This window comes from Euprymna scolopes, chromosome 23, assembly GCF_053919585.1.
Source record: "Euprymna scolopes isolate OS-2025 chromosome 23, ASM5391958v1, whole genome shotgun sequence".
Lineage (NCBI taxonomy): Eukaryota > Metazoa > Mollusca > Cephalopoda > Sepiida > Sepiolidae > Euprymna > Euprymna scolopes.
The window spans coordinates 21372095-21396581 of record NC_136504.1 but is presented as its reverse complement, the minus strand read 5'-3'; the positions used below and the strand labels follow the sequence as shown (position 1 = coordinate 21396581).

Here is a 24487-nt window from a genome sequence, read left to right as displayed (position 1 = left end):
GTCACGTTTGTACAGATTATATGCGTGTCACGTTTGTACGTCACCAGATTAGAATGCTAAAGTTTCGGATTCGATTTGCACCTGATGGCACCTAAATACTTTTTTCACTTTTGAAATCACAACAACTCTTTAATAATATACGAAATCTGGACAAATCAAACTATTATATTTAAGCGTATGTTACGCCCCGGCTAGTAATTATTATACGAGATGCCTTAAGACTTTTTGTACAGACATTTAAAATTATCGTAGACTCTTGAAAATTCAGTGTTATTGCTATACATTTTATGAGATGACTGACCAATTTTTATGATTTCAGATGAACAGCTACAAAAGGAATTGGAATACACCCTACTAAAGCCTGATTGTCACAGCTGATGAATTACAGAAGTGCAATCTGAATGCGAGGACACATTTAGAAGAATGACATTCAATAAAATTGTTTTAAACTTGAAAAAAAAATGCTACAGAAACGTATGGAAAGCTTCAGACTGTTTTTGGACTATCTTGCATGAACCGAGCATCAGTTTTTGAGTGGCACAAGAGATTCGAAGAAGGCAGGGAGTCTGTAGGGGATGATGAGAAGTGTGACAGGAGTAAAGTAAGAACACCAAAGTTGATTGGCCAAATAAAGAATTTCATAGATAAGGACGATCGTGTGTATAAGAATTAAGTGCAGTTTGATGTCAATGTGAAAACTGACAACAATTATTCGCGCGGAACTGAAGATGCGGTAAATTGGCGCGAATGCACCAGTCCACAACTCCATCCTTGTCACAGACGATTTGACCAAGATGGGCATCACGACAGTTCCTCACCCTCCCTATAATCCAGACTTTGCTCCCTGTAACTTTTCGTTATTCCCCAAGCTCAAGGAAAACCTTAGAGGCTGCCATTATGAGAGAATTGAGGAAGCTGAAAGAGACTGACGAGAGTCACTGACACGATCACACAAGAGAATTTCTATTGGGCTTTCTAGAAGATGTTGAAACGGTACAACAAGCGCATTGCAACCGGAGGAGATTACTTCGAAGGGGACTACAGTTTTATATGTGTACTCTCAATAAAAGTGCTTATAAAAAACTCTGGAAACTTATTGAAGGCACTTCGTACATTTGAACACGTGAAATTAAATTAAAATTCTTTTAGCTGGGAAAATACTGCCAAATTTTATATTTGTTAAAAATTTATTTAATTATGAACGAGTCACTTGGAGTAATAAATGCAGTTTTAAAATATTTAAAAAAAAATGAGACTTTTTACAATCCTTCTTGACAATACAGCTAAAGTTATTTCTTTTTAATTTTCTTATAACGATCTAAAAACGCGAATGTTGGGTCAGAAAATTGAAAATTCTTTTTAGTTTTTAAACTTGTAAATTTTTTTACATGATATTTTTTTTAGTTGTCTTACTTTATGAAGTATCATCGATATAATTTGAAAATGTCTTTAGTTTTTGATGTATGGATATGTGAATAAACTTAAGATTTTAGTCTTATCGTAACTTTACGATAAGAGTTTTACATTCATTTCTTTATTAGTTGAACCAGGAAGTTGTTTTTGTAAAATAAGCAATGCTTTAGAATTATCTTTAGATTTCATTAAAACATATTCTTCGTTCGATTATAATTTGTTTATTCCGCAAATATACAATTGAGTTTTTGTAATGTATTTGCCCGTTTTGAAAATACGTAATCTATAATATAAATCTCCCCTGCCTGTTTAAATGTATGTATGTGTGTCTGCCTAAAACATTTGACAGGAGCGACGGATTTTCACTAGATCGATATCGTTTTCAAGCTCAACCCTTCAAATATCGTAAAAGTTGGCTAAAAACAATTCTTTCACCCTCAGCTGGACACTTTTCTACAAGGTAAGGTCGTCGCTTTTTTCGCTTATATTTTCGAAAGTCATCCCCTCTTTTCGATTGACTAGGCTTTCGCCACTTTTTGTCTTGTGATGGACGCAACGGCAGAGACGTTACTTTTTTTTCACGCTCTTTTTCTCATTCGCGGTACGGGTTCGAGCCTGCATACTACCACTTTTTTGTTCAAAACACACCTCCAAACACCCGGGCAACGCCGGGCAGCCAGGCTAGTTTTTGATAAATAATTATCGTTTACTTTTTACATGAAATAAGATTCAGTTCCAATACAAATCGAATAAGATTTTTTTCTGCTTTTAAATGCAATTAAGTAAATAAACGAATTTTAGTCTTTAAAATTCATCAAATAACGAAATGTTTTACTTTTAACGTGAAAAAAAAAACAGTTTTCCTTTTGAATTCTTTTTTGAGAAAGTTCAGTTTTAGTGTAAATTGTGTTGCGTATTTTTCTTTATTAATACGTTTTAAGTTTTGACAAAAGGTTTTTATTCATTATTTTAACTATTCGACAGATTTTGCTCATACTTCAGACATGACGCGATTTTTCAGTGACCAGGCCTGCTTTATAAGGTCGTGGTTTTGCAAAGAGAATTAAAATAAAATAAAATGCACGAAAAATTGATGTTAAATCAGTAAGTATATATCTTCAGACATCCTGATCTTGTAGTACCAGGTTAATATGAAAAAAAAATTGTCATGAAATAACCACATTAAGAAATATAAATGGATAATTTTCTATATTTGATTAAATAAATCGATAATTCATAAGCTAGCAAGCCTATCCTGCCATACCTGGATAGAGACAGACGTTTTTTTTTTAAGGCAAAATAACTTAAACATTTTCATTTAAAAAGTTCAACGTATTTTTGAACACTTCTCACTTCCACTGACCAAACTCCAATTGTTTGGATATAATAGAAAGAAAAAAAATGTATGAGAAAAAAAGTTACAAGCAGATGATATTTTGATTTATTTTCCGACTTGCTTTTCGAATAGCTACCGCTAAAAATTAAAGTATTTTTTTTACGCAACGGACTAATCTGATCCCTGGTAATCCCGAGCGAATGAATACGAGATTATAATGCTTACTATCATTATTTGTTTAATTTGTTTTATAACCAGGATATTGAACCCGGATATGTAAAGCTTTTAAGTATATTTGAAAAAAAATTTCTTTAGACAAGCTGCCCGGTGTTGCCCAGTCGTAAATACGCTTAAATATATTTAAATTTATGCAGATTTCATGTATTATTATTGAGCAAATTCTCTATTGATTGTATCGTACCTAATATATAGTACTGATTTTAAAAGTTAAAATATGACTTAGGTGCCAAGAAATTTGGACCAGACACAGAAACTCAGTTTGTATACCATATATGAAGTGCTAGTCTGAAAAACTTCAATGAATATGTAATCCATATGGCATCACAACAGTATTCAGAAGCGATTCAACTCTCCAGAAACAGCGTGTGAGAGTTAAACCTCCCACAGAAAAAATCATGACTAAGAACTGTATATGAAATCCCATGTAAATGTGGAAAACTATACAAAGTTGAAACGTGTCGTCCACTGAAAGTATGGTTAGAAGAACATTGAAAAGCTATAGTATGTGGAGATATTGAAAAATGAGGTGTCGCTGATCATATTTGGAAAGAAAAGGGAAACCATCTACCATTATGGGACGAAGTAAAAATTATAGACAGAAGAACGGTGGAGAGCAAAACGACTGAAAGAAGCAGCACATATGCTCGGGAATAACCAACTGCTACGTAGACCTAGTATATTAATACGATATGGGAACCAGTAATTATAAACAATAGATAATATATAAAAATAAGTAAAACCATGAACATTAACATATAAAACGACCTTGTCTGTGAGGAATGGTCTCTCGAAAACTCAATTTTTGATCTAAAGATTTGAAACTTGATATATGAGGATTTGAACACGTGAAAAAAAATTGATTTGAGGTTTCTGAATTTTTTTAGATGAGGATTGGTTATTCGTATTATTTGGATTCATTGGGCTACTGTTCTCACAGCGTTTCGGTCGATGTAACCTCCGACCTTCAGATGTAGTTGTACTCATGCAGAGAGTGATCCAGACGTAACTCAGAGTCCGCCCGGCTTTCCCCGGAACATGACGTCAACAGCCGGAATAAGCCGAGCGTCGTCGATGAAAGTATAAATGAAAACCTACCTTAAATTTTAAGTTTTATTAACTAAAGAAAAATGCTATTTTTCTTTTTGCTATATATATATATATATATATATATATATATATATATATATATATATATTAAAGATTTTTTTGTTCGAGAAAAGGTTCAAAAGTCAAGTCAAATAAATACTTTCAAGGAATTATTTTGGTAAAGTTATTTTTCAAGAAAAATTTAAAATACATTTTTTATTTATTTTTTTCGGGGTGTTTTTTTGTGGGGGGTACTTTTTTCAAGGAATAACCTGAAAACTAGAAAAGTTGAAACAAAACTGGGTGGGATGGTTTTTTTTTCATATTAAAACGTTGTTTCCCCAGACCGTTGTTTTATGTGCGTAGATCGTATTCCGCATTCGTGCTGGAAGTCTGTGTTGCTCGCTCGAACGCCCACAAGTAAATTATTTTAATTATGATGGCAATTGTCAGCCTAGACTTGGCAAAAAAGGTACCAGTCCGGATAATGTAAAGATTCGGCATTTGGTAGCCCGACATCTCGAGGCATAACCATCGCTTACCTTTCCTCTTATAAGATTGCACCTGTATATACATGATGCACAAATTTTCGTCCATGCCAGTAATTTTTTTTTTGTTGGCAAAAGTCGAGGACTCCAGCTGGTGTTTTCAGCTTGTAAGAATTGAAATTGATTTGACTTACCGGGAGTGGTTCAGAGGGAAGAAAAGACACTGAACTGCTGTTTGCCGTTACTGATAAACTGGGTGTATTTCCTACTAAGTTAAATAGACATTCTAATCTCGTTGGAATTCTCGCCACTGAGAGTAAGTATTTATAAAAGGTGTTGTCTCACTACGGGTTAGTGATTAGTAAAGAAGCGAGTTACCTGATCGTCACGTTGGTTTGTTATTTTTTCCTGCGATTGTTTTACGTATTGTTATTATTCTTATTGCCGTGTTAAATTTGTTTTATTTGTTAAAGTTGTTATTGCTGTTATCTTCCTGCTGTTATTTTTGAACGGGACTTTTACCTTATTTTTTTTTTTATTTATTTTTTTTCCCCTCTCTAACCCGTCGGCCATGGCGTCCGCCAGCAATGTGCCGTCGGAAGAGGACAAAAGTGGCGAACAAAAGAATGGGTGGGCGAAACCACCCAAAGTTAAAATTGATGTTAACAACTTTTTAACGGAAGCAAGGAAATGTCTGCAATATATTACAGACACAGGAGTTACTTTAGAAGCACCACGGCTACAGGAATTTGCCAAGAAAACGATCTCACTTTTTGTGGTTGATCGCAAGACCAAAAAATTGATCAGGTTAACTAAGGAAACTGTAACTAAATGCGTGCGGATCGTGTAACGAAATGCAGAGGCTACAATACCTGGGCCGCCCTGTTTAAAACAGAGGAAGAATGCGTCGCACTAACCAAAAAGGAAATTATCACACAAGATTACGTATTAAGAATGGAGTACCTAGGACGGAGGAGAACGACTGTTTCCATTTTCGAAGTTCCAGGAGCGGTCCCAGGTGAATATCTAGCTGCCTACCTCCTGAAATTCGGTGATATTACTGGTATAGAGGTGGACCAGTACAACGGAGTCTGGTCCTTCGACATCCTATTAAACAAAGAAGCTTTCCTCGAAATACCCTACTTCTTGGAAGCGGGAGCTGAAAAACTCCCCATTGTGGTCACAGGGAGGAGTCCGACCTGCTGGATTTGTAGTGAAGTAGGTCACTTAACCTACACCTGTCCGAAAAAGACCAAAACAAATGTGACAAACACAACAAACCCTAAAGAGGTGATTGTTGGGCACCTCGAACCTGAGGCTAGAACGCCAAATACAAGCGAAAAAATTGAAGTGATTAAAGAAATCACAACAGAAGAATTCGAGAAAAAATTCAACTCCGAGATGGAATCGCCCAAAAAGAGAGAATGGACACTGGTACCGTTTACTAAATCGCCTCGTAAAACGTACGCGGATAAACTGACCAAAGAGCAGATATTAGACATTAGGACCAGTAAAGACCCAGGGGGCAACAAGTTTAAGGCCCTGCTAAAAATAAAGGACTCGCTTGATGAAAAGCGAAAGCAAAGCGAGAAGAAAAAAGAAAAAGAAAAATATTAGATTTCCCCGAATCTCTATTCCCCGAAAAGCCTGCCCCTCCTCCAAAAGAGAAAAGATCACCCCGTAAAGTGCCACCCCTCTCTCCCGCAAACGTACCAAAAAGAGACCCAAAGTTGACAACCCTTGGCTCCCCATCCAAAAAGACCCCTAAACCGTCCCCTAAACCGTCTCCATTCTGCTCCCCAAACAATACACCCAAAAACTCCCCCCCCCGCTTCCCCTATGAAAATTGACATGCCCCCTCCTCCATCACCTCGCCCTTCTACTTCTGAAAAGAAAAGACAAAGAAGTCCCTCCCTGGAAAAAGACCAAAAAAAGAAAAGACCCCCTTTTTTTCAGGGCAAAGACGTGTGTAAGATCACGGCTAATATAGAGGCCATATCAAAAAATCATGGTAGAAAAGACTACCGAAACCTCTACGCGGTGAAGCAGATAAGCAAACTGGACATTACAAACCCAGAAAATTTTCCTAATGCCAAAAGACTTTTAACTGTGGTCAGAAGTCGTGAAGAGGCCAAAGGAGTTTGGACTATGCTGGAGGAAGCAAACTCTGCTTTTAATATCATTCCTCCAGCAGCCTTTTTTAGCGACTCCGACATACTTAAAATAGAGAAACTATGTGTTGGACGGGTCCCCATAAAAATCCACCCTTCACTTTATAGAGCGATTAAGTTAACATTTCCTCTAGACATCGGTGGTCTGTCCCCTGATGGGGCCATCACTAATGAGATGACCTCAGGATCATTGGGGACAGCTGTCGGTGTCTTGGCACCGTCTATGTTTGTTAAGGATACCCAACCCTAGATAGATCACAATGGCTTTAAGGTTAGCTACTTTGAATGTCCGAGGGTTGAGGGACGCCTCTCATAAACTTCGAGTTGCACGCGACCTTCAACGCCTCGGGGTGGATATATGCTGTGTACAGGAAACTCACTTCATTCCCAGTGATTATCAGGGTGTGCTGCTTAGGGACTTTCAGCTCTATTCAGCACATTTTGATTCCCACTCGAGGGGTGTTTCCTGGCTAGTTAGACGCGCTCTTGATGCTTCGTGTGACCCAGTCTATGCTAATCCAGAGGGAAGAGTGCACGCGCTGGATGTTACTGTAAAGGATGTGGCATTTCGATTTATTGGGGTTTATGCTCCCAATAGCCATAGCGAGAGGGTTTCCTTTTTCCGGGGGATCGAGCCCTTCATGAATTCGTCTCGGCGGATAGTTTTAGCGGGAGACTGGAACGCGGTCCTGGATCCCGATTTAGATCGCGGGGGTTATGCTTCAAGGGCTACTAACCAGAACCGGGATGCTCAGGCGTTTCGTGACTTTATTGACAAGTTTGATCTTGTCGATAAATTTCGAAACGAAAAGCCTGGGGATGTAGTTTGGACTTGGACAGGTAGAAGCGGCTCCGATCCGGTGCAACTTTCGAGTTACATCGATCGGTTCTTAGTTAGGAGAGTCGACTTAGGGCTTTTAGACTGTCCAAGTTTTCATAACATAGTTTATTCGGACCATAGGTTAGTCCGGGTTCGGGTAAACTTAGATAGCGTTAAACCTAGGATGGCTAGTTACTGGAAGTTCAACACGTCGTTGTTTGACGTGAAGGGCTTCCGGGAACAGCTTTTACTAACAATACAGAGGGAATTGACGGGAGCCATTATCGGGAATAAGTGGTGGGGAAAACTTAAACAAGTAATTAGGTCCTTCGCTGCTGATTTTAGTCATCGACTCAATCTTAGTTCTAGAGCAGCGAAAGCGGCACTAGATGATAGATTAAAAAGGGCGGTGGAGGAGGGGGATAGTGATAGTTATACTTTAATTAAGGCTGAACTGGACTCCCTGGATAACAGGAAGGACCAGGGTCTAGTAGTTAGGGCTAGGTTAAAAAGAGTGCCGAACGAGGCAACAAACATGGCCGCGTCAATGCGTGCGGAGGAGCGTCGACGTGCGACTGATCGACACATCGCCAGTGTCACATTGCCGGACGGACGAACCGTAACATCAAATGATGGAATCCTGGAGGGTTTTCGAGCTCATTTGCAGGAGCTTTTTACCATGGAGCCCGGTCTGGAGATTGAACAGTTTGACACGTATTTAGCTGACTTTTCTCGCCTTGAAGCGACCAAAGCAGCTACGTGTGAAGGTAGCATAAAAGAGGAAGAAGTCCTTGAGTCTCTGAAACAAGTCGGGCTAGACAGGACCCCTGGGATTGATGGTCTGCCTTACGAGGTGTACTTGAGGCTGTCGCCCATTTTTATTCCTTTGCTGGCCACACTCTTCAACTCCTGGTTTAGGAACGGGTCTATACTTCAGTACATTACCAGGGGGATCATTAAATTGCTTTGCAAAGATAAAAATGGAAGGGATGGGATTAGCAATTTCCGGCCCTTAACGATGTTAAACACAGAGTTAAAGATTTTGGCCAAGATCTTAGCAAATCGTCTGCAGGTTATTTTACATCGGCTCATAAGTCCCGAACAGACGTGTTCTGTTAAGGGCCGGACGATTCAAGATAATTTGCACGCGATACGCTTGATCATAGAGAAAGTCGACACAGAAGCCGCGCTGATCAATTTAGATCAGTCCAAAGCATTCGATAGAGTGGACCATCGTTACCTAGGGGCTGTTCTTTGCTCGGCTGGGTTTGGACCCCAGTTTCGCTCATGGATTCGTCTCTTGTATGCTAACCCCGGTGCTATGGTGGAGGTGAATGGGGTGAGATCGAAGCCCTTCAGGTTAACAAGATCTATCCGTCAAGGTTGTCCGTTATCACCCATGCTGTATGTCATCGCGCTTGAGCCCTTTTTGCGCCAGCTTAGGGTGAATCCGGTCCTTCGCGGGATTACTTTGCCAGGTGGTTCTACCCCAGTAAAGTATACCGCCTATGCCGACGATGTGACTGTGCTTGTAACAGGCAATGCCGAGATTAGAGTCGTCGACATGGAAACAAGACGGTATGCACAGGTAACAGGGGCCATAATCAACCACGTTAAGTCTATTGGCTTACGTGTTGGTGCCTGGAGGGGAACGCCCCTTCAGGGGCCCTTTGGCTGGACTGATGGGCCCTGCAAGCTACTCGGCGTCTGGTTTGACCCCGACCTCCAGCTGGAGAAAAATTGGTCGGAAGTGTTGAAAGCGGTCAAGACCACAGCTCATTTGTGGTCTTTGAGAAATCTAACTTTAAAGGGTCGGGCGGAGGTATGCAATACTCATATCTACCCCCTGATCCTATACCGTCTATCAGTGCTTCCACTCCCGGAGTCCTCACTACTTGAACTAGTGCGTGCTCTTTTCGCGTTCTTATGGCGCGGAAAGCAAGCCATGGTTGCTCGGGAGATCTGTTGCCTGCATCCGTCTGAAGGCGGTCTGGGTATGCCTAATATCAAAATACGTAGACACACTCTAAGGCTGATATACCTGGACCGAATGTGTACACCTGACTTAGGGAACGGTGTCTTCTGGATGGAAGACACTAAGAAAGCCTTTCAGGCTTTGGAGAGTGTGCATTCGGCTGAGGGGGAGGCACGCAGGAGGCCCCGAAACGAATGCCATTTCTATTACGAGTATCGACAGGCGTTGAGGTTCCTTCAACGGGTGAATGAAAGCCTCTCTGACACCCGGCTGTTGTCTCGCAAAGCGCTATATAGGGTTTTAGTGAGGGGATCTGTCCGAGACGAAAAGATTGAGGAGTTCGGTTTCACGAATGAAGAGCGTCGCTCGATATGGCCTTGGGCGCCCGGGATTAGCTGTTTCGATAACTACGAGGCATCGCTCACCTGGCTGGTTATCCGAGATGCCCTCTGGGTTCACAAAAAACTTTTCATAGCGGGTTTTACAATGACACCTAGTTGTGTCCGATGCGGAGATTGGGAGGAAGACCTAAGCCATGCTTTCTTCTGCTGCGCTATCGTTCGACCGTTATGTGAGTTAGTTGAGAGCTTCACGGTTCGCATACTAAACGGGCGTTTTTTTTGTACTGGATGCGGTTTCCCCGTGCTGCAATTGGGCGCCGAGTATGAAGAAAGAGGAACGTTATGTTTTTCTGTGTTTGCTAGCTGTTATGAGAGGCGTGATTTGGTCGACACGACAGAAGGAGGTTTACGGAGATGGGACCTTCACTGCTCCCCAGCTTGTTCTCATGTTCAAGCATCGGTTGAAAATGCGAATTAAGCTGGAGAAGGTGAAATTCACTCCTGTGAATTTCAACGAAAGGTGGGTGAAAGCTTCGCGACTGTGTAGAGTGACTGGAGCTGGCCTTGAATTCGTTTCTGATTTGATTTAGGTCAAAAAGGATTTTGGGTATCCTGAACTAACAAGACATCAGTATCGGACCGATTAGTTTAGTATGGGTTAGTTAGGCTTTATTGTTTGATTTTTTTTAGCTTAGCTAGAGTATGTATGTGTTCATCGTCCCAGTCCTTCTTTTAGTTTGCCCTTGTCCCCCCCCTTTTTTTTTCTTCCCCCACCTTAGGTTCGGTAACCCCCATTCCTGACCCCAATTAGGTGACGGATGGACTGCTTTGTCAGTGATGCAGGTCGTTTTTGTGGTGTTTAGTCAATAAAGTCAGTTTTCGTGTGGACCTGCGTCTTTTCGACTGAGAAAGCTTTCTATCTGCCACAATTAGTAGTGGGGGGCTCTTTTACTAACTACTATTTTTTCATTGTAAATATTTCATTCTTTTTGTATATAAAATTTTTAGCCCCAACCCCCCCACATCATGTATATATCATTTTTCGGGTTATAATTAGGATTCCCATAGAGTGATTCTGGTATTCTGGTGAAAGAGTCTAGTTAAGTTAACTTTATGTTAGATAGGTCCACATTAACCCGCCCTTGTTTTGGCCTTGTGCCACATTTTGTGTATATTTATGCAAATAAATATTAAGAAGCGAGTTACCTGGAGTCTTTATCGTCACGTTGGTTTGTTATTTTTTCCTGCGATTGTTTCACATATTGTTATTATTATTGTTATTGCCGTGTTAAATTAGTTTTATTTGTTAAAGTTGTTATTGCTGTTATCTTCCTGCTGTTATTTTTGAACGGGACTTTTACCTTATTCTTTTATTTATTTATTTTTTTCCCCTCTCTAACCCGTCAGCCATGGCGTCCGCCAGCAATGTGCCGTCGGAAGAGGACAAAAGTGGTGAACAAAAGAATGGGTGGGCGAAACCACCCAAAGTTAAAATTGATGTTAACAACTTTTTAACGGAAGCAAGGAAATGTCTGCAATATATTACAGACACAGGAGTTACTTTAGAAGCACCACGGCTACAGGAATTTGCCAAGAAAACGATCTCACTTTTTGTGGTTGATCGCAAGACCAAAAAATTGATCAGGTCAACTAAGGAAACGGTAACCAAATTACTGGCAACGGCAGGAATGCGTGCGGATCGTGTAACGAAATGCAGAGGCTACAATACCTAGGCCGCCCTGTTTAAAACAGAGGAAGAATGCGTCGCACTAACCAAAAAGGAAATCATCACACAAGACAACGTATTAAGAATGGAGTACCTAGGACGGAGGAGAACAACTGTTTCCATTTTCGAAGTTCCAGGAGCGGTCCCAGGTGAATATCTAGCTGCCTACCTCCTGAAATTCGGTGATATTACTGGTATAGAGGTGGACCAGTACAACGGAGTCTGGTCCTTCGACATCCTATTAAACAAAGAAGCTTTCCTCGAAATACCCTACTTCTTGGAAGCGGGAGCTGAAAAACTCCCCATTGTGGTCACAGGGAGGAGTCCGACCTGCTGGATTTGTAGTGAAGTAGGTCACTTAACCTACACCTGTCCGAAAAAGAACAAAACCAATGTGACAAACACAACAAACCCTAAAGAGGTGATTGTTGGGCACCTCGAACCTGAGGCTAGAACGCCAAATACAAGCGAAACAATTGAAGTGATTAAAGAAATCACAACAGAAGAATTCGAGGAAAAATTCAACTCCGAGATGGAATCGCCCAAAAAGAGAGAATGGACACTGGTACCGTTTACTAAATCGCCTCGTAAAACGTACGCGGATAAACTGACCAAAGAGCAGATATTAGACATTAGGACCAGTAAAGACCCAGGGGGCAACAAGTTTAAGGCCCTGCTAAAACTAAAGGACTCACTTGATGAAAAGCGCAAGCAAAGCGAGAAGAAAAAAGAAAAAGAAAAAGAAAAAATATTTGATTTCCCCGAATCTCTCTTCCCCGAACAGCCTACCCCTCCTCCAAAAGAGAAAAGATCACCCCGTAAAGCGCCACCCCTCTCTCCCGCAAACGTACCAAAAAGAGACCCAAAGTTGACAACCCTTGGCTCCCCATCCAAAAAGACCCCTAAACCGTCTCCATTCTGCTCCCCAAACAATACACCCAAAAACTCCCCCCCCCGCTTCCCCTATGAAAATTGACATGCCCACTCCTCCATCACCTCGCCCTTCTACTTCTGAAAAGAAAAGACAAAGAAGTCCCTCCCTGGAAAAAGACCAAAAAAAGAAAAGACCCCCTTTTTTTCAGGGCAAAGACGTGTGTAAGATCACGGTTAATATAGAGGCCATATCAAAAAATCATGGTAGAAAAGACTACCGAAACCTCTACGCGGTGAAGCAGATAAGCAAACTGGACATTACAAACCCAGAAAATTTTCCTAATGCCAAAAGACTTTTAACGGTGGTTAGAAGTCGTGAAGAGGCCAAAGGAGTTTGGACTATGCTGGAGGAAGCAAACTCTGCTTTTAATATCATTCCTCCAGCAGCCTTTTTTAGCGACTCCGACATACTTAAAATAGAGAAACTATGTGTTGGACGGGTCCCCATAAAAATCCACCCTTCACTTTATAGAGCGATTAAGTTAACATTTCCTCTAGACATCGGTGGTCTGTCCCCTGATGGGGCCATCACTAATGAGATGACCTATGGATCATTGGGGACAGCTGTCGGTGTCTTGGCACCGTCTATGTTTGTTAAGGATACCCAACCCTAGATAGATCACAATGGCTTTAAGGTTAGCTACTTTGAATGTCCGAGGGTTGAGGGACGCCTCTCGTAAACTTCGAGTTGCACGCGACCTTCAACGCCTCGGGGTGGATATATGCTGTGTACAGGAAACTCACTTCATTCCCAGTGATTATCAGGGTGTGCTGCTTAGGGACTTTCAGCTCTATTCAGCACATTTTGATTCCCACTCGAGGGGTGTTTCCTGGCTAGTTAGACGCGCTCTTGATGCTTCGTGTGACCCAGTCTATGCTGATCCAGAGGGAAGAGTGCACGTGCTGGATGTTACTGTAAAGGATGTGGCATTTCGATTTATTGGGGTTTATGCTCCCAATAGCCATAGCGAGAGGGTTTCCTTTTTCCGGGGGATCGAGCCCTTCATGAATTCGTCTCGGCGGATAGTTTTAGCGGGAGACTGGAACGCGGTCCTGGATCCCGATTTAGATCGCGGGGGTAATACTTCAAGGGCTACTAACCAGAACCGGGATGCTAAGGCGTTTCGTTACTTTATTGACAAGTTTGATCTTGTCGATAAATTTCGAAACAAAAAGCCTGGGGATGTAGTTTGGACTTGGACAGCTAGACGCGGCTCCGATCCGGTGCAACTTTCGAGTTACATCGATCGGTTCTTAGTTAGGAGAGTCGACTTAGGGCTTTTAGACTGTCCAAGTTTTCATAACATAGTTTATTCGGACCATAGGTTAGTCCGGGTTCGGGTAAACTTAGATAGCGTTAAACCTAGGATGGCTAGTTACTGGAAGTTCAACACGTCGTTGTTTGACGTGAAGGGCTTCCGGGAACAGCTTTTACTAACAATACAGAGGGAATTGACGGGAGCCATTATCGGGAATAAGTGGTGGGGAAAACTTAAACAAGTAATTAGGTCCTTCGCTGCTGATTTTAGTCATCGACTCAATCTTAGTTCTAGAGCAGCGAAAGCGGCACTAGATGATAGATTAAAAAGGGCGGTGGAGGAGGGGGATAGTGATAGTTATACTTTAATTAAGGCTGAACTGGACTCCCTGGATAACAGGAAGGACCAGGGTCTAGTAGTTAGGGCTAGGTTAAAAAGAGTGCCGAACGAGGCAACAAACATGGCCGCGTCAATGCGTGCGGAGGAGCGTCGACGTGCGACTGATCGACACATCGCCAGTGTCACATTGCCGGACGGACGAACCGTAACATCAAATGATGGAATCCTGGAGGGTTTTCGAGCTCATTTGCAGGAGCTTTTTACCATGGAGCCCGGTCTGGAGATTGAACAGTTTGACACGTATTTAGCTGACTTTTCTCGCCTTGAAGCGACCAAAGCAGCTACGTGTGAAGGTAGCATAAAAGAGGAAGAAGTCCTTGAGTCTCTGAAACAAGTCGGGCTAGACAGGACCCCTGGGATTGATGGTCTGCCTTACGAGGTGTACTTGAGGCTGTCGCCCATTTTTATTCCTTTGCTGGCCACACTCTTCAACTCCTGGTTTAGGAACGGGTCTATACCTCAGTACATTACCAGGGGGATCATTAAATTGCTTTGCAAAGATAAAAATGGAAGGGATGGGATTAGCAATTTCCGGCCCTTAACGATGTTAAACACAGAGTTAAAGATTTTGGCCAAGATCTTAGCAAATCGTCTGCAGGTTATTTTACACCGTCTCATAAGTCCCGAACAGACGTGTTCTGTTAAGGGCCGGACGATTCAAGATAATTTGCACGCGATACGCTTGATCATAGAGAAAGTCGACACAGAAGCCGCGCTGATCAATTTAGATCAGTCCAAAGCATTCGATAGAGTGGACCATCGTTACCAAGGGGCTGTTCTTTGCTCGGCTGGGGTTGGACCCCAGTTTCGCTCATGGATTCGCCTCTTGTATGCTAACCCCGGTGCTATGGTGGAGGTGAATGGGGTGAGATCGAAGCCCTTCAGGTTAACAAGATCTATCCGTCAAGGTTGTCCGTTATCACCCATGCTGTATGTCATCGCACTTGAGCCCTTTTTGCGCCAGCTTAGGGTGAATCCGGTCCTTCGCGGGATTACTTTGCCAGGTGGTTCTACCCCAGTAAAGTATACCGCCTATGCCGACGACGTGACTGTGCTTGTAACGAGCAATGCCGAGATTAGAGTCGTCGACATGGAAACAAGACGGTATGCACAGGTAACAGGGGCCATAATCAACCACGTTAAGTCTATTGGCTTACGTGTTGGTGCCTGGAGGGGAACGCCCCTTCAGGGGCCCTTTGGCTGGACTGATGGGCCCTGCAAGCTACTCGGCGTCTGGTTTGGCCCCGACCTCCAGCTGGAGAAAAATTGGTCGGAAGTGTTGAAAGCGGTCAAAACCACAGCTCATTTGTGGTCTTTGAGAAATCTAACTTTAAAGGGTCGGGCGGAGGTATGCAATACTCATATCTACCCCCTGATCCTATACCGTCTATCAGTGCTTCCACTCCCGGAGTCCTCACTACTTGAACTAGTGCGTGCTCTTTTCGCGTTCTTATGGCGCGGAAAGCAAGCCATGGTTGCTCGGGAGATCTGTTGCCTGCATCCGTCTGAAGGCGGTCTGGGTATGCCTAATATCAAAATACGTAGACACACTCTAAGGCTGATATACCTGGACCGAATGTGTACACCTGACTTAGGGAACGGTGTCTTCTGGATGGAAGACACTAAGAAAGCCTTTCAGGCTTTGGAGAGTGTGCATTCGGCTGAGGGGGAGGCACGCAGGAGGCCCCGAAACGAATGCCATTTCTATTACGAGTATCGACAGGCGTTGAGGTTCCTTCAACGGGTGAATGAAAGCCTCTCTGACACCCGGCTGTTGTCTCGCAAAGCGCTATATAGGGTTTTAGTGAGGGGATCTGTCCGAGACGAAAAGATTGAGGAGTTCGGTTTCACGAATGAGGAGCGTCGCTCGATATGGCCTTGGGCGCCCGGGATTAGCTGTTTCGATAACTACGAGGCATCGCTCACCTGGCTGGTTATCCGAGATGCCCTCTGGGTTCACAAAAAACTTTTCATAGCGGGTTTTACAATGACACCTAGTTGTGTCCGATGCGGAGATTGGGAGGAAGACCTAAGCCATGCTTTCTTCTGCTGCGCTATCGTTCGACCGTTATGTGAGTTAGTTGAGAGCTTCACGGTTCGCATACTAAACGGGCGTTTTTTTGTACTGGATGCGGTTTCCCCGTGCTGCAATTGGGCGCCGAGTATGAAGAAAGAGGAACGTTATGTTTTTCTGTGTTTGCTAGCTGTTATGAGAGGCGTGATTTGGTCGACACGACAAAAGGAGGTTTACGGAGATGGGACCTTCACTGCTCCCCAGCTTGTTCTCATGTTCAAGCATCGGTTGAAAATGCGAATTAAGCTGGAGAAGGTGAAACTCACTCCTGTGAATTTCAACGAAAGGTGGGTGAAAGCTTCGCGACTGTGTAGAGTGACTGGAGCTGGCCTTGAATTCGTTTCTGATTTGATTTAGGTCAAAAAGGATTTTGGGTGTCCTGAACTAACAAGACATCAGTATCGGACCGATTAGTTTAGTATGGGTTAGTTAGGCTTTATTGTTTGATTTTTTTTAGCTTAGCTAGAGTATGTATGTGTTCATCGTCCCAGTCCCTCTTTTAGTTTGCCCTTGTCCCACCCCACTTAGGTTCGATAACCCCCATTCCCGACCCCAATTAGGTGACGGATGGACTGCTTTGTCAGTGATGCAGGTCGTTTTTGTGGTGTTTAGTCAATAAAGTCAGTTTTCGTGTGGACCTGCGTCTTTTCGACTGAGAAAGCTTTCTATCTGCCACAATTAGTAGTGGGGGGCTCTTTTACTAACTACTATTTTTTCATTGTAAATATTTCATTCTTTTTTGTATATAAAATTTTTAGCCCCTACACATCATGTATATATCATTTTTCGGGTTATAATTAGGATTCCCATAGAGTGATTCTGGTATTCTGGTGAAAGAGTTTAGTTAAGTTAACTTTATGTTAGATAGGTCCACATTACCCCCCCACTATTTTTGGCCTTGTGCCACATTTTGTGTATATATATTTATGCAAATAAATATTAAGAAGCTAGTTACCTAGCTTGCTAGTCGGTTGGCGTCTCTTAGACTGATTACCTCGTTACTGTTGTTCGGCAAACGTTACCTGTTAATTGTTACCTTTACAAGGAAAGAAAAGACTGCTTGTAAGCAACGTCACCATTTCGTTGCAAGCCCTTACTGCCTTTTCTTGCACCTCCCCTCTTGTTGGTGAAATAATCCCGACAGCTCACTTAAAGCTGTAAAATTCATGTTTTTTTTTCTTACGTTAAAGTAATAAATGGTGTGCTCCCTTTTTTTTTTACGAATTTGTTTTTTTCTTCCAAATTGTTGTCTGCTGCTTTGATTTTAAACTAGCGCGAATGCGCGTCGCGTTGAAAACCATCGCGCTACATTGTCATTGGTTCAGCTTTATATTACGTCAGACGGCTTTACTTCCTCAGCGACGCTCGGCTTACTCCAGCTGTTAACGTCATGTTCCGAGGAAACCGGGCGTGTGCCGAGTTATGTTTGGATCACTCTCAGCATGAGTATCATATCTATAGGTGTGTGTGTGTGTGTGTGTGTGTGTGTGTGTGAGAAATAAAAGAAATTTAAACATTAAGCCCCCCTTTCTCCCACACGATTAGCTCTAAGAAAAATTTTTCAAACATTTTTAAATTCCTAACACTCAATCCCTATTTAAAGGAATTCCGATTCACGTCTCCCTCTCAAGGAAGAAGTTAGACAAAAATTGGTTCTCGATATAGGATAAATCCTACTTAAAAAAGGGTTCCATCAAAAACAAAAACCTGATTGAGACCACACCTGATCCTACCCAAATTGACATCTTAACTTCGCAGTGTTCTTTTCACTGCCAAAGCACTCGCCCGCTTCTCCACAATTCGCCCTTATCCCATGCATTCATGTACAAATTATAATTTCAAGCCGCAATAACCTAACAGAATAAGCCTTTTAAAAATCAGCATTTATGTTTAAAAGTTAAGCAACGTTACGTTTGGTCAGTATCTAGATGAGTGACAATTTGAAAATACCAGATGTATGTAAAGACCGGTCATAACGAAATGAGGACTGGCTACCTATTTGCTGCTAAAACTTGCGTCTGTTGAGATCTGCATCGACCAAGCACTAGCTGGTGAAGACAAAATTCAAATATTAAAAAATAAAATTATCGACGCTATAATTTAAAACTTTAAAAAATTTGAAAAGACGAAAATATGGCAAGAAACAATAAGCGAAAGCGATTTCGCAATTATTTAAGTTTTAATGCGTTTTAGTAAATAAGGAAAAATTCCGAAATTTTAATTTTCTGTATGGAAACATTTTGGTAAAGATGTTCTCTTTAGCATTTCGTTCTGCTCAGCAGTTGGGACGATGGTGACAAGCAAGATATCTTCTGATTAAGATTTTCCTCTAAGTAAGCGTTAAAGCCACCCTCAAGAATTTCTTGCCCGTTTGACCATGTCTAATCGTCCAACAATAATGATAGCAGAAACCGAAAATGAAAAAAAATTTCTACTACCGCAAACAATTTTGTCAATTTACTATTCAAGTAGCAATCTCCCAGATCGAAGTACTAAATTTGATGTTAAATTAATCGAATAGGTTATCCATTCACGATAATATTTTGGGACTTACACGAATTCGATGAAATTGATTTTTAGCGTTTCAGTTACATTTACGCCACGTTTTTAATTTAATCTTTTTTTTCGTATTGCCACCTGTTGACAGGGTATTCTCCTTACGACGACTACAAGAGAAGTGTAGAGAGCAGAGGAAACCACTGTACCTCGCTTTTATTGATCTCAAAGGCATCTGACCTGGTTAGTAGGAGCGGCCTCTGTTATTACAAAAAAATAGGATGCCCCCCCCCCAAACCCATGAGAATGATAACCTCTTTTCATGAAGACATGAAGGGCTCGGTCAAATTTAATGGATCATTTTCAAAATCTTTTCCCATCCTAGGTGGTGTTAATAGGGCCGTGTTCTTGCTCCAACTCTTTTGGCATATTTTCTCACTTCTGCTACTATACGTTTTTCATGAAACGTAAGTTGGCGTCTATATTCGCACAAGAGATAGAAGCCTTTTCAACTTGGCCCGTCTACGTGCCAAAATTAAAGTCCGCATAGCCCTCATCAGGGAAATGCTGTTCGCAGATGATGCAGCATTAGCGGCCCATCTTGAGGAAGCCCTCCAACAACTCTTTGAGCGTCTCGCCCATGCATGCAACGATTTTGGTCTGAAATAAGCCCCAAGAAAACAAATGTCATGGTTCAAGATGTCAGCAACGTCCACTACATATTGATTGGTGATAACACACTGGAGTTGGTGAACGACTTCACCTACCTAGGCTCCATTATTTCCAACAACCTCACTGGACGCTGAGCTAAACACCCGTAGTGGGAAAGCAACAGCTATGGCCCGCCAGACAAAGAGCGTGGAGTGACATGCTGACCATAGGCACAAAGATAAGGATATATCAAGCCCGTGTTCTCAGCATATTACTATACTGCAGGAAGACATGGACCCTCTACAAGCATCAAGAGCGCAGACTAAATGCCTTCAATCTGTGCAATCTAAGAAAGATCTTGAGCATTACATGGCAGGACCGCGTTCCGAGCAAATACGTTCTTGCCAACCTCCAAAGCATGTTTTCAATCCTCTCCCAGAGACGTCTGAACTGGCTGGAGCACGTCGTTCGCATGCAGGATGGACGAACCCCAAAAGACATCCTGTATGGTGAGCTCAGCCGGCAGCAGACCAACCAGTAAACCACTCCTCAGATTTAAGGATGTGTGCAAAAGGGACTTAAAATCCGGCAACATCAACCCTGTTGACCTTGAATCCTATGCGGCGAACCGTGACTCCTGGAGGGTTAAAATCAAGAAATGTGTCCGACTGAGCGAGGAGAGAAGAAATGAACAGTGGGAGGAGAAGAGAGGCAAGCGCAAAAGGACAGTATCAGCAAAGAATGACAGAGGGTATCTCTGCAGGAAGTGCAACAGAATCTGCAACTCCCGCATCGGTATGTTCAGTCACATCAATAGTTGCCACCACTCATGGCAACCTTCAGGTGTGATTCTCCATCGTCTATCTAGACGGAAGGACGCCAACTACTATTCCCACCTGAACGACTTAGAGTTAAGGAAAGGCGCGTTTTGTTTTATGTTAATGTCCTTGATGTAATATTACATTAGATTATTTGAATAGATTTAAAAATCAGATTTTATTTTGTCAAGTTGATCAATAATCTATCGTACATTTTTTATGAGAATTTATAAAAAAAAAAAAAAAAAAAAAATTGCGTTTCTGAATTTTTGAAATGAGGATTGATGATTTGCATCTAGACTATTCGAACCGTTTTCGAATTTAGTATTATTCGCTCGACGTTTCGACCGATGTAATCTCCGGCTATTAATTAGTAAAGGTAACCATTATACACACGTATAGCAATAAGTAAAGTTGTACACAAAAAATAGGTTTAAGGCTTCCGTGGCGTGACGGATAAAGCTGTAAAATCTTGTAAGCCGCAGATTATATCGGCCTAAACGTTAGGAAAAGATGAAATCTTGTTCTAATAATCCAATTGAATCATAACATGCGCTTTCCTAAGCTCACGTCCGGTGCGATTAGAAAACAAATCTGTTAATGTTTGAATGTTTATCTTAGTTGTTGTCAGTCGCCCATTTTGTTAGAAATGGTTGTAAAGGCTTTTCATTTTTTTAATAGAATAGATTAGTTTAATACGTGATCCACTGTTCGAAATTGCGAAAGCACGTTTGTAAACCAATTTTATCTAAAGAAAATAAAACTGTCAGGAAAATAGTTTTAAAAAAAATTGAATCTGTTAAAAACTTGTCTAAAACAATTGAAAATTTAGTGTTTACAGATTAAAACACGTTGATTTTTGGACAAATATCGTACTTTGATAAGTGTTGATAGAAAAATATTGTTTCAGGAAAACGAAGCACATTTAGAAATTAAAATAACAGTTGAGAATTTTTTTTTTTTTTTTTTTTTTTTTTACAGTAAAGTAAAGACACTGGTTTTATTTTAAAAACTTCATATTCTATAACTTACTAACAATAAAGACCAGGCGAAATAAATTAAAAGTTAACAAAAATATACAGTAGAAACACGAAAGGATATTAATCGAAATTAATAAAGCTAATGTCAAAATAAAAAAAACTTGCGAAATACTATAAACTGATCATAACATTGCCAAGATAATAGTTATGGCGCCCCCAAAACAATATACAGTAATTATTCTTTGGCTCCCTTGATACTCACGTTCGTTAATACGAAATCATAGTGGAGCCATGTAAAAAATAAATGCAATAACGAAGCTTTAACTGGTTCCCAGGTTTATTTTTTAACGAATGAAATTGTAAGCTTAAAGTTCATGATTGAGGATTCTGAACTTAGTAAGATCATTAAAAAAATGTATAAAAGAGACGAATTAAAAATGTTATATACAATGATAAAGATAGAAAAGATGGCCGGATATTTCCTTTTTTAAGGAAAAGTAAAGGTAGTTAAAAATTTGATAGAATAGTGTTTGAACGGAGAAAATCTTCCACACGAAATTTACCAGAATGTTATGCTGTAATTTACAATCGTGAAATTCCGTAAATTGCTTATTTTTTTTTTTAACAAAGATAAAAAAATCCACTAAAAAGGTAGTTTTGTGAGATAATCAAGATAACTGATTTGGAACAAAAGCCACATTCCTTTTGCGATAGGAGTTGACAGATTTGAAATCATAAGTTCATAAAGAAATCGTAAGAAATAAAATGCTTTTAGAATTCCAAAGTCATGTTAATGAGTCTTGTACAATTTGTTTTAAGTTATCGATTGGAAGATTCTTTTAATGTTAGATTAACCTAAAAACAGACATGGGAAAGCTTGCGCTAAGAAACGAAACTAGGGATTTCCGAAAGGTCACAGCAATATAAGTACACTGAACTCTAAATATAAAAATTTAGAAAATTGGAAAATATAAACTTAAATCAAAGTTTAAAATATATACAAAAAAATTATACTTTGCATCCCTGGCATTTGTTTGGATAAAAAAAGTGGTCTATTCCGAAACTCAAACTAATCGCGCAGTTTTCTATTTGAACAAAGAAATTATTTCCTTGTGTTTCAGTGATGCTAATTCGTATTTTATTTTGAAGAGATGGGGGGGGGGGGTCAAAACTGCTTTAGGAATTAGCACATTTTTTTTTTTGTTAGAGACACAAAGCGGATATAAAGAATTAAAGATTAGCATCAAGATTTCGTATTTCGATGGATCCATTTATGGTAAAGGACTTGCACGGCCGTGGGTCGTAACTCGGGATCGGGTTCAAGCAAGCAGTTCAAGAACGAATAGCTTAATTGCGTATGAGGCCAGCGAGTTTTCTCCACCGGCCAGAGGAGAGTCGAAACGTCGACACACGACCTGGGAAACGGCAACGCTTGCATCAGAATATAAAACCCTATAACGCCGAGGGCCCAAACATCTACCTTGTATAAGTCAAACTCCGTTTCAGTGAACATTTCTGGTGGTCTAAATGGGAGTTTTCCGCACAGGCACAACGAGTAGCCGCCGGAGGTAAATTTCACCGCCTTGCTGAAACCAGCAATTTTAAGCTGAAAGTTTGACCCAAGGACTAACTTGCTGGGTCGAAGATCACGATGAACGATGCCATGCCTGTGCAGATAGTTGAGACCTCTGGCTGCCGACCAGACCAGCCGTTGAGCGTCAATCTCTTTAACGGAACGATGGAGCCGACTGTTGATATAATGCTCTAAAGTGTGCAGCGCGGACACCTCGACGATGAAGTGAACTTTCATATCGATTTGGAAGACGCCAAAGAGACGAACACAGTTGTCGTGGGAGAGCCTACTCCAGATTTTCAACTCTCTCATCAGATTGCTTCGTTGGACGCGCTGGAAGTGATTTTCCAAATAACGAGTCAACAGGACCTTGTCCTGGTTAGCGGTGACGTCGTACAGGAGGAGACGCGAATCGGAGAACGTGCCTGGTTGGAGTGGTGTCAGTAAGACAAGATTGAGGCAACGAAGTATCTCGACAAGAGACAGACCAGACAAATCTTTGTTGATTCCCGACCGGCCCGGGGGGATGGTATTCGCCAACCAGAGATCCTCAAAAGCTTTCGGGGCGGCGTAAATCTTTTGAAGGACTTTCTGTGCGTCGAAATATGTACTTAAATCCGTTCGGGAAGTAGTGTTGGTGGAATAGGAACACAAACTAAGGCGTCGTTGGGGTGATCCACTATCAGAAGAAGATCTAGTTAGGCTTCCTAGGGTGCCGAATGTCATATCTAATATACTAGATCCCGTCGATCTTCGACGGTTTTCATCCAGGCTATGGAATGCTCCGATCGCTGAACATGATCTTGGCAGTCTTTTCACGGATCCAATTTCCGGGATTGAATAAAGGGGGTTTCGGAAATATTTTAACTTTTTAGCTAGATTTTGCATCGGATCACCCCAGATCCGACTCTCTAGGGTAGGCAAGTTTTCTTTTAGCGATTTAGGATATTTAGCTTTCATGCTATCAACTTCAGGGCGAGGAGATTTTAAATACATCGTGCTCCTTATAAAAGACAATATATAAAATATATACTTTCTAAATAAAAACCATTGTCTCTCTATTTTCCTCTCGTACGAGCAAGCTGAAAATAACTACCCTGGTACTGTTGTAAAATCGTTGTTGGTTGCAGTTCCGCCCAATTATCAATTCAATAAGTGTTTCTTCCTTTAAAAATAAAACAAAAAATATTTTTAATACCCTTTTATTTTTATTCGGCGATACTACTTTATTCAAATAAAAGGGGTGAAGCAATTTCTATTTTGTTCGTACATTTTTCTTATATAGTTTATCCGGTACTAGTGCAGAGAGTGATCCGTGCTGCTGAAATAATAACGTCATTATTTAAAAAGCCATTCTTAACATGGGGATGGGAGGGTGTTTTGTACCTATTCTATACTTCAACCTTACAATTGAATAAAAAAAATATATCATAAAACTTTAATTAAACTTGGAAATACGATTTAAAAAATAGCGCGGATCACCCTCTGCACTAGCACCTATATTTTTGTTTTGGTATTAATTTTGACAATACTCAATACATGAGCAAGACTATAGGAGCGTACAAATAAATGTATGATAAATGAGCTCTTACAAGGAAACGTTGGTTTCATTCCATCAAAGAAATTCATCAGGATAGCTATAGATAGAGAGTGTCTAACTGTGGCCGTCTAAAAGACGATACCCCGCTAATAGCAATCCAATAATTTA

At 41.1% G+C, this 24487-nt stretch overlaps 1 protein-coding gene across 1 annotated transcript; it reads right to left on the bottom strand.

Annotated features, from left to right (window-relative positions):
* Positions 1 to 19621: 19621 nt before the first annotated feature.
* On the bottom strand, positions 19622 to 23931 carry LOC145245797 (MAP/microtubule affinity-regulating kinase 4-like). The gene has a single exon (XM_080107439.1). The coding sequence runs from the start codon at positions 23773 to 23775 to the stop codon at positions 22450 to 22452; it is 1326 nt and encodes a 441-aa protein (XP_079963565.1). The 5' UTR covers positions 23776 to 23931; the 3' UTR covers positions 19622 to 22449.
* Between the last annotated feature and the right edge of the window lie 556 nt (positions 23932 to 24487).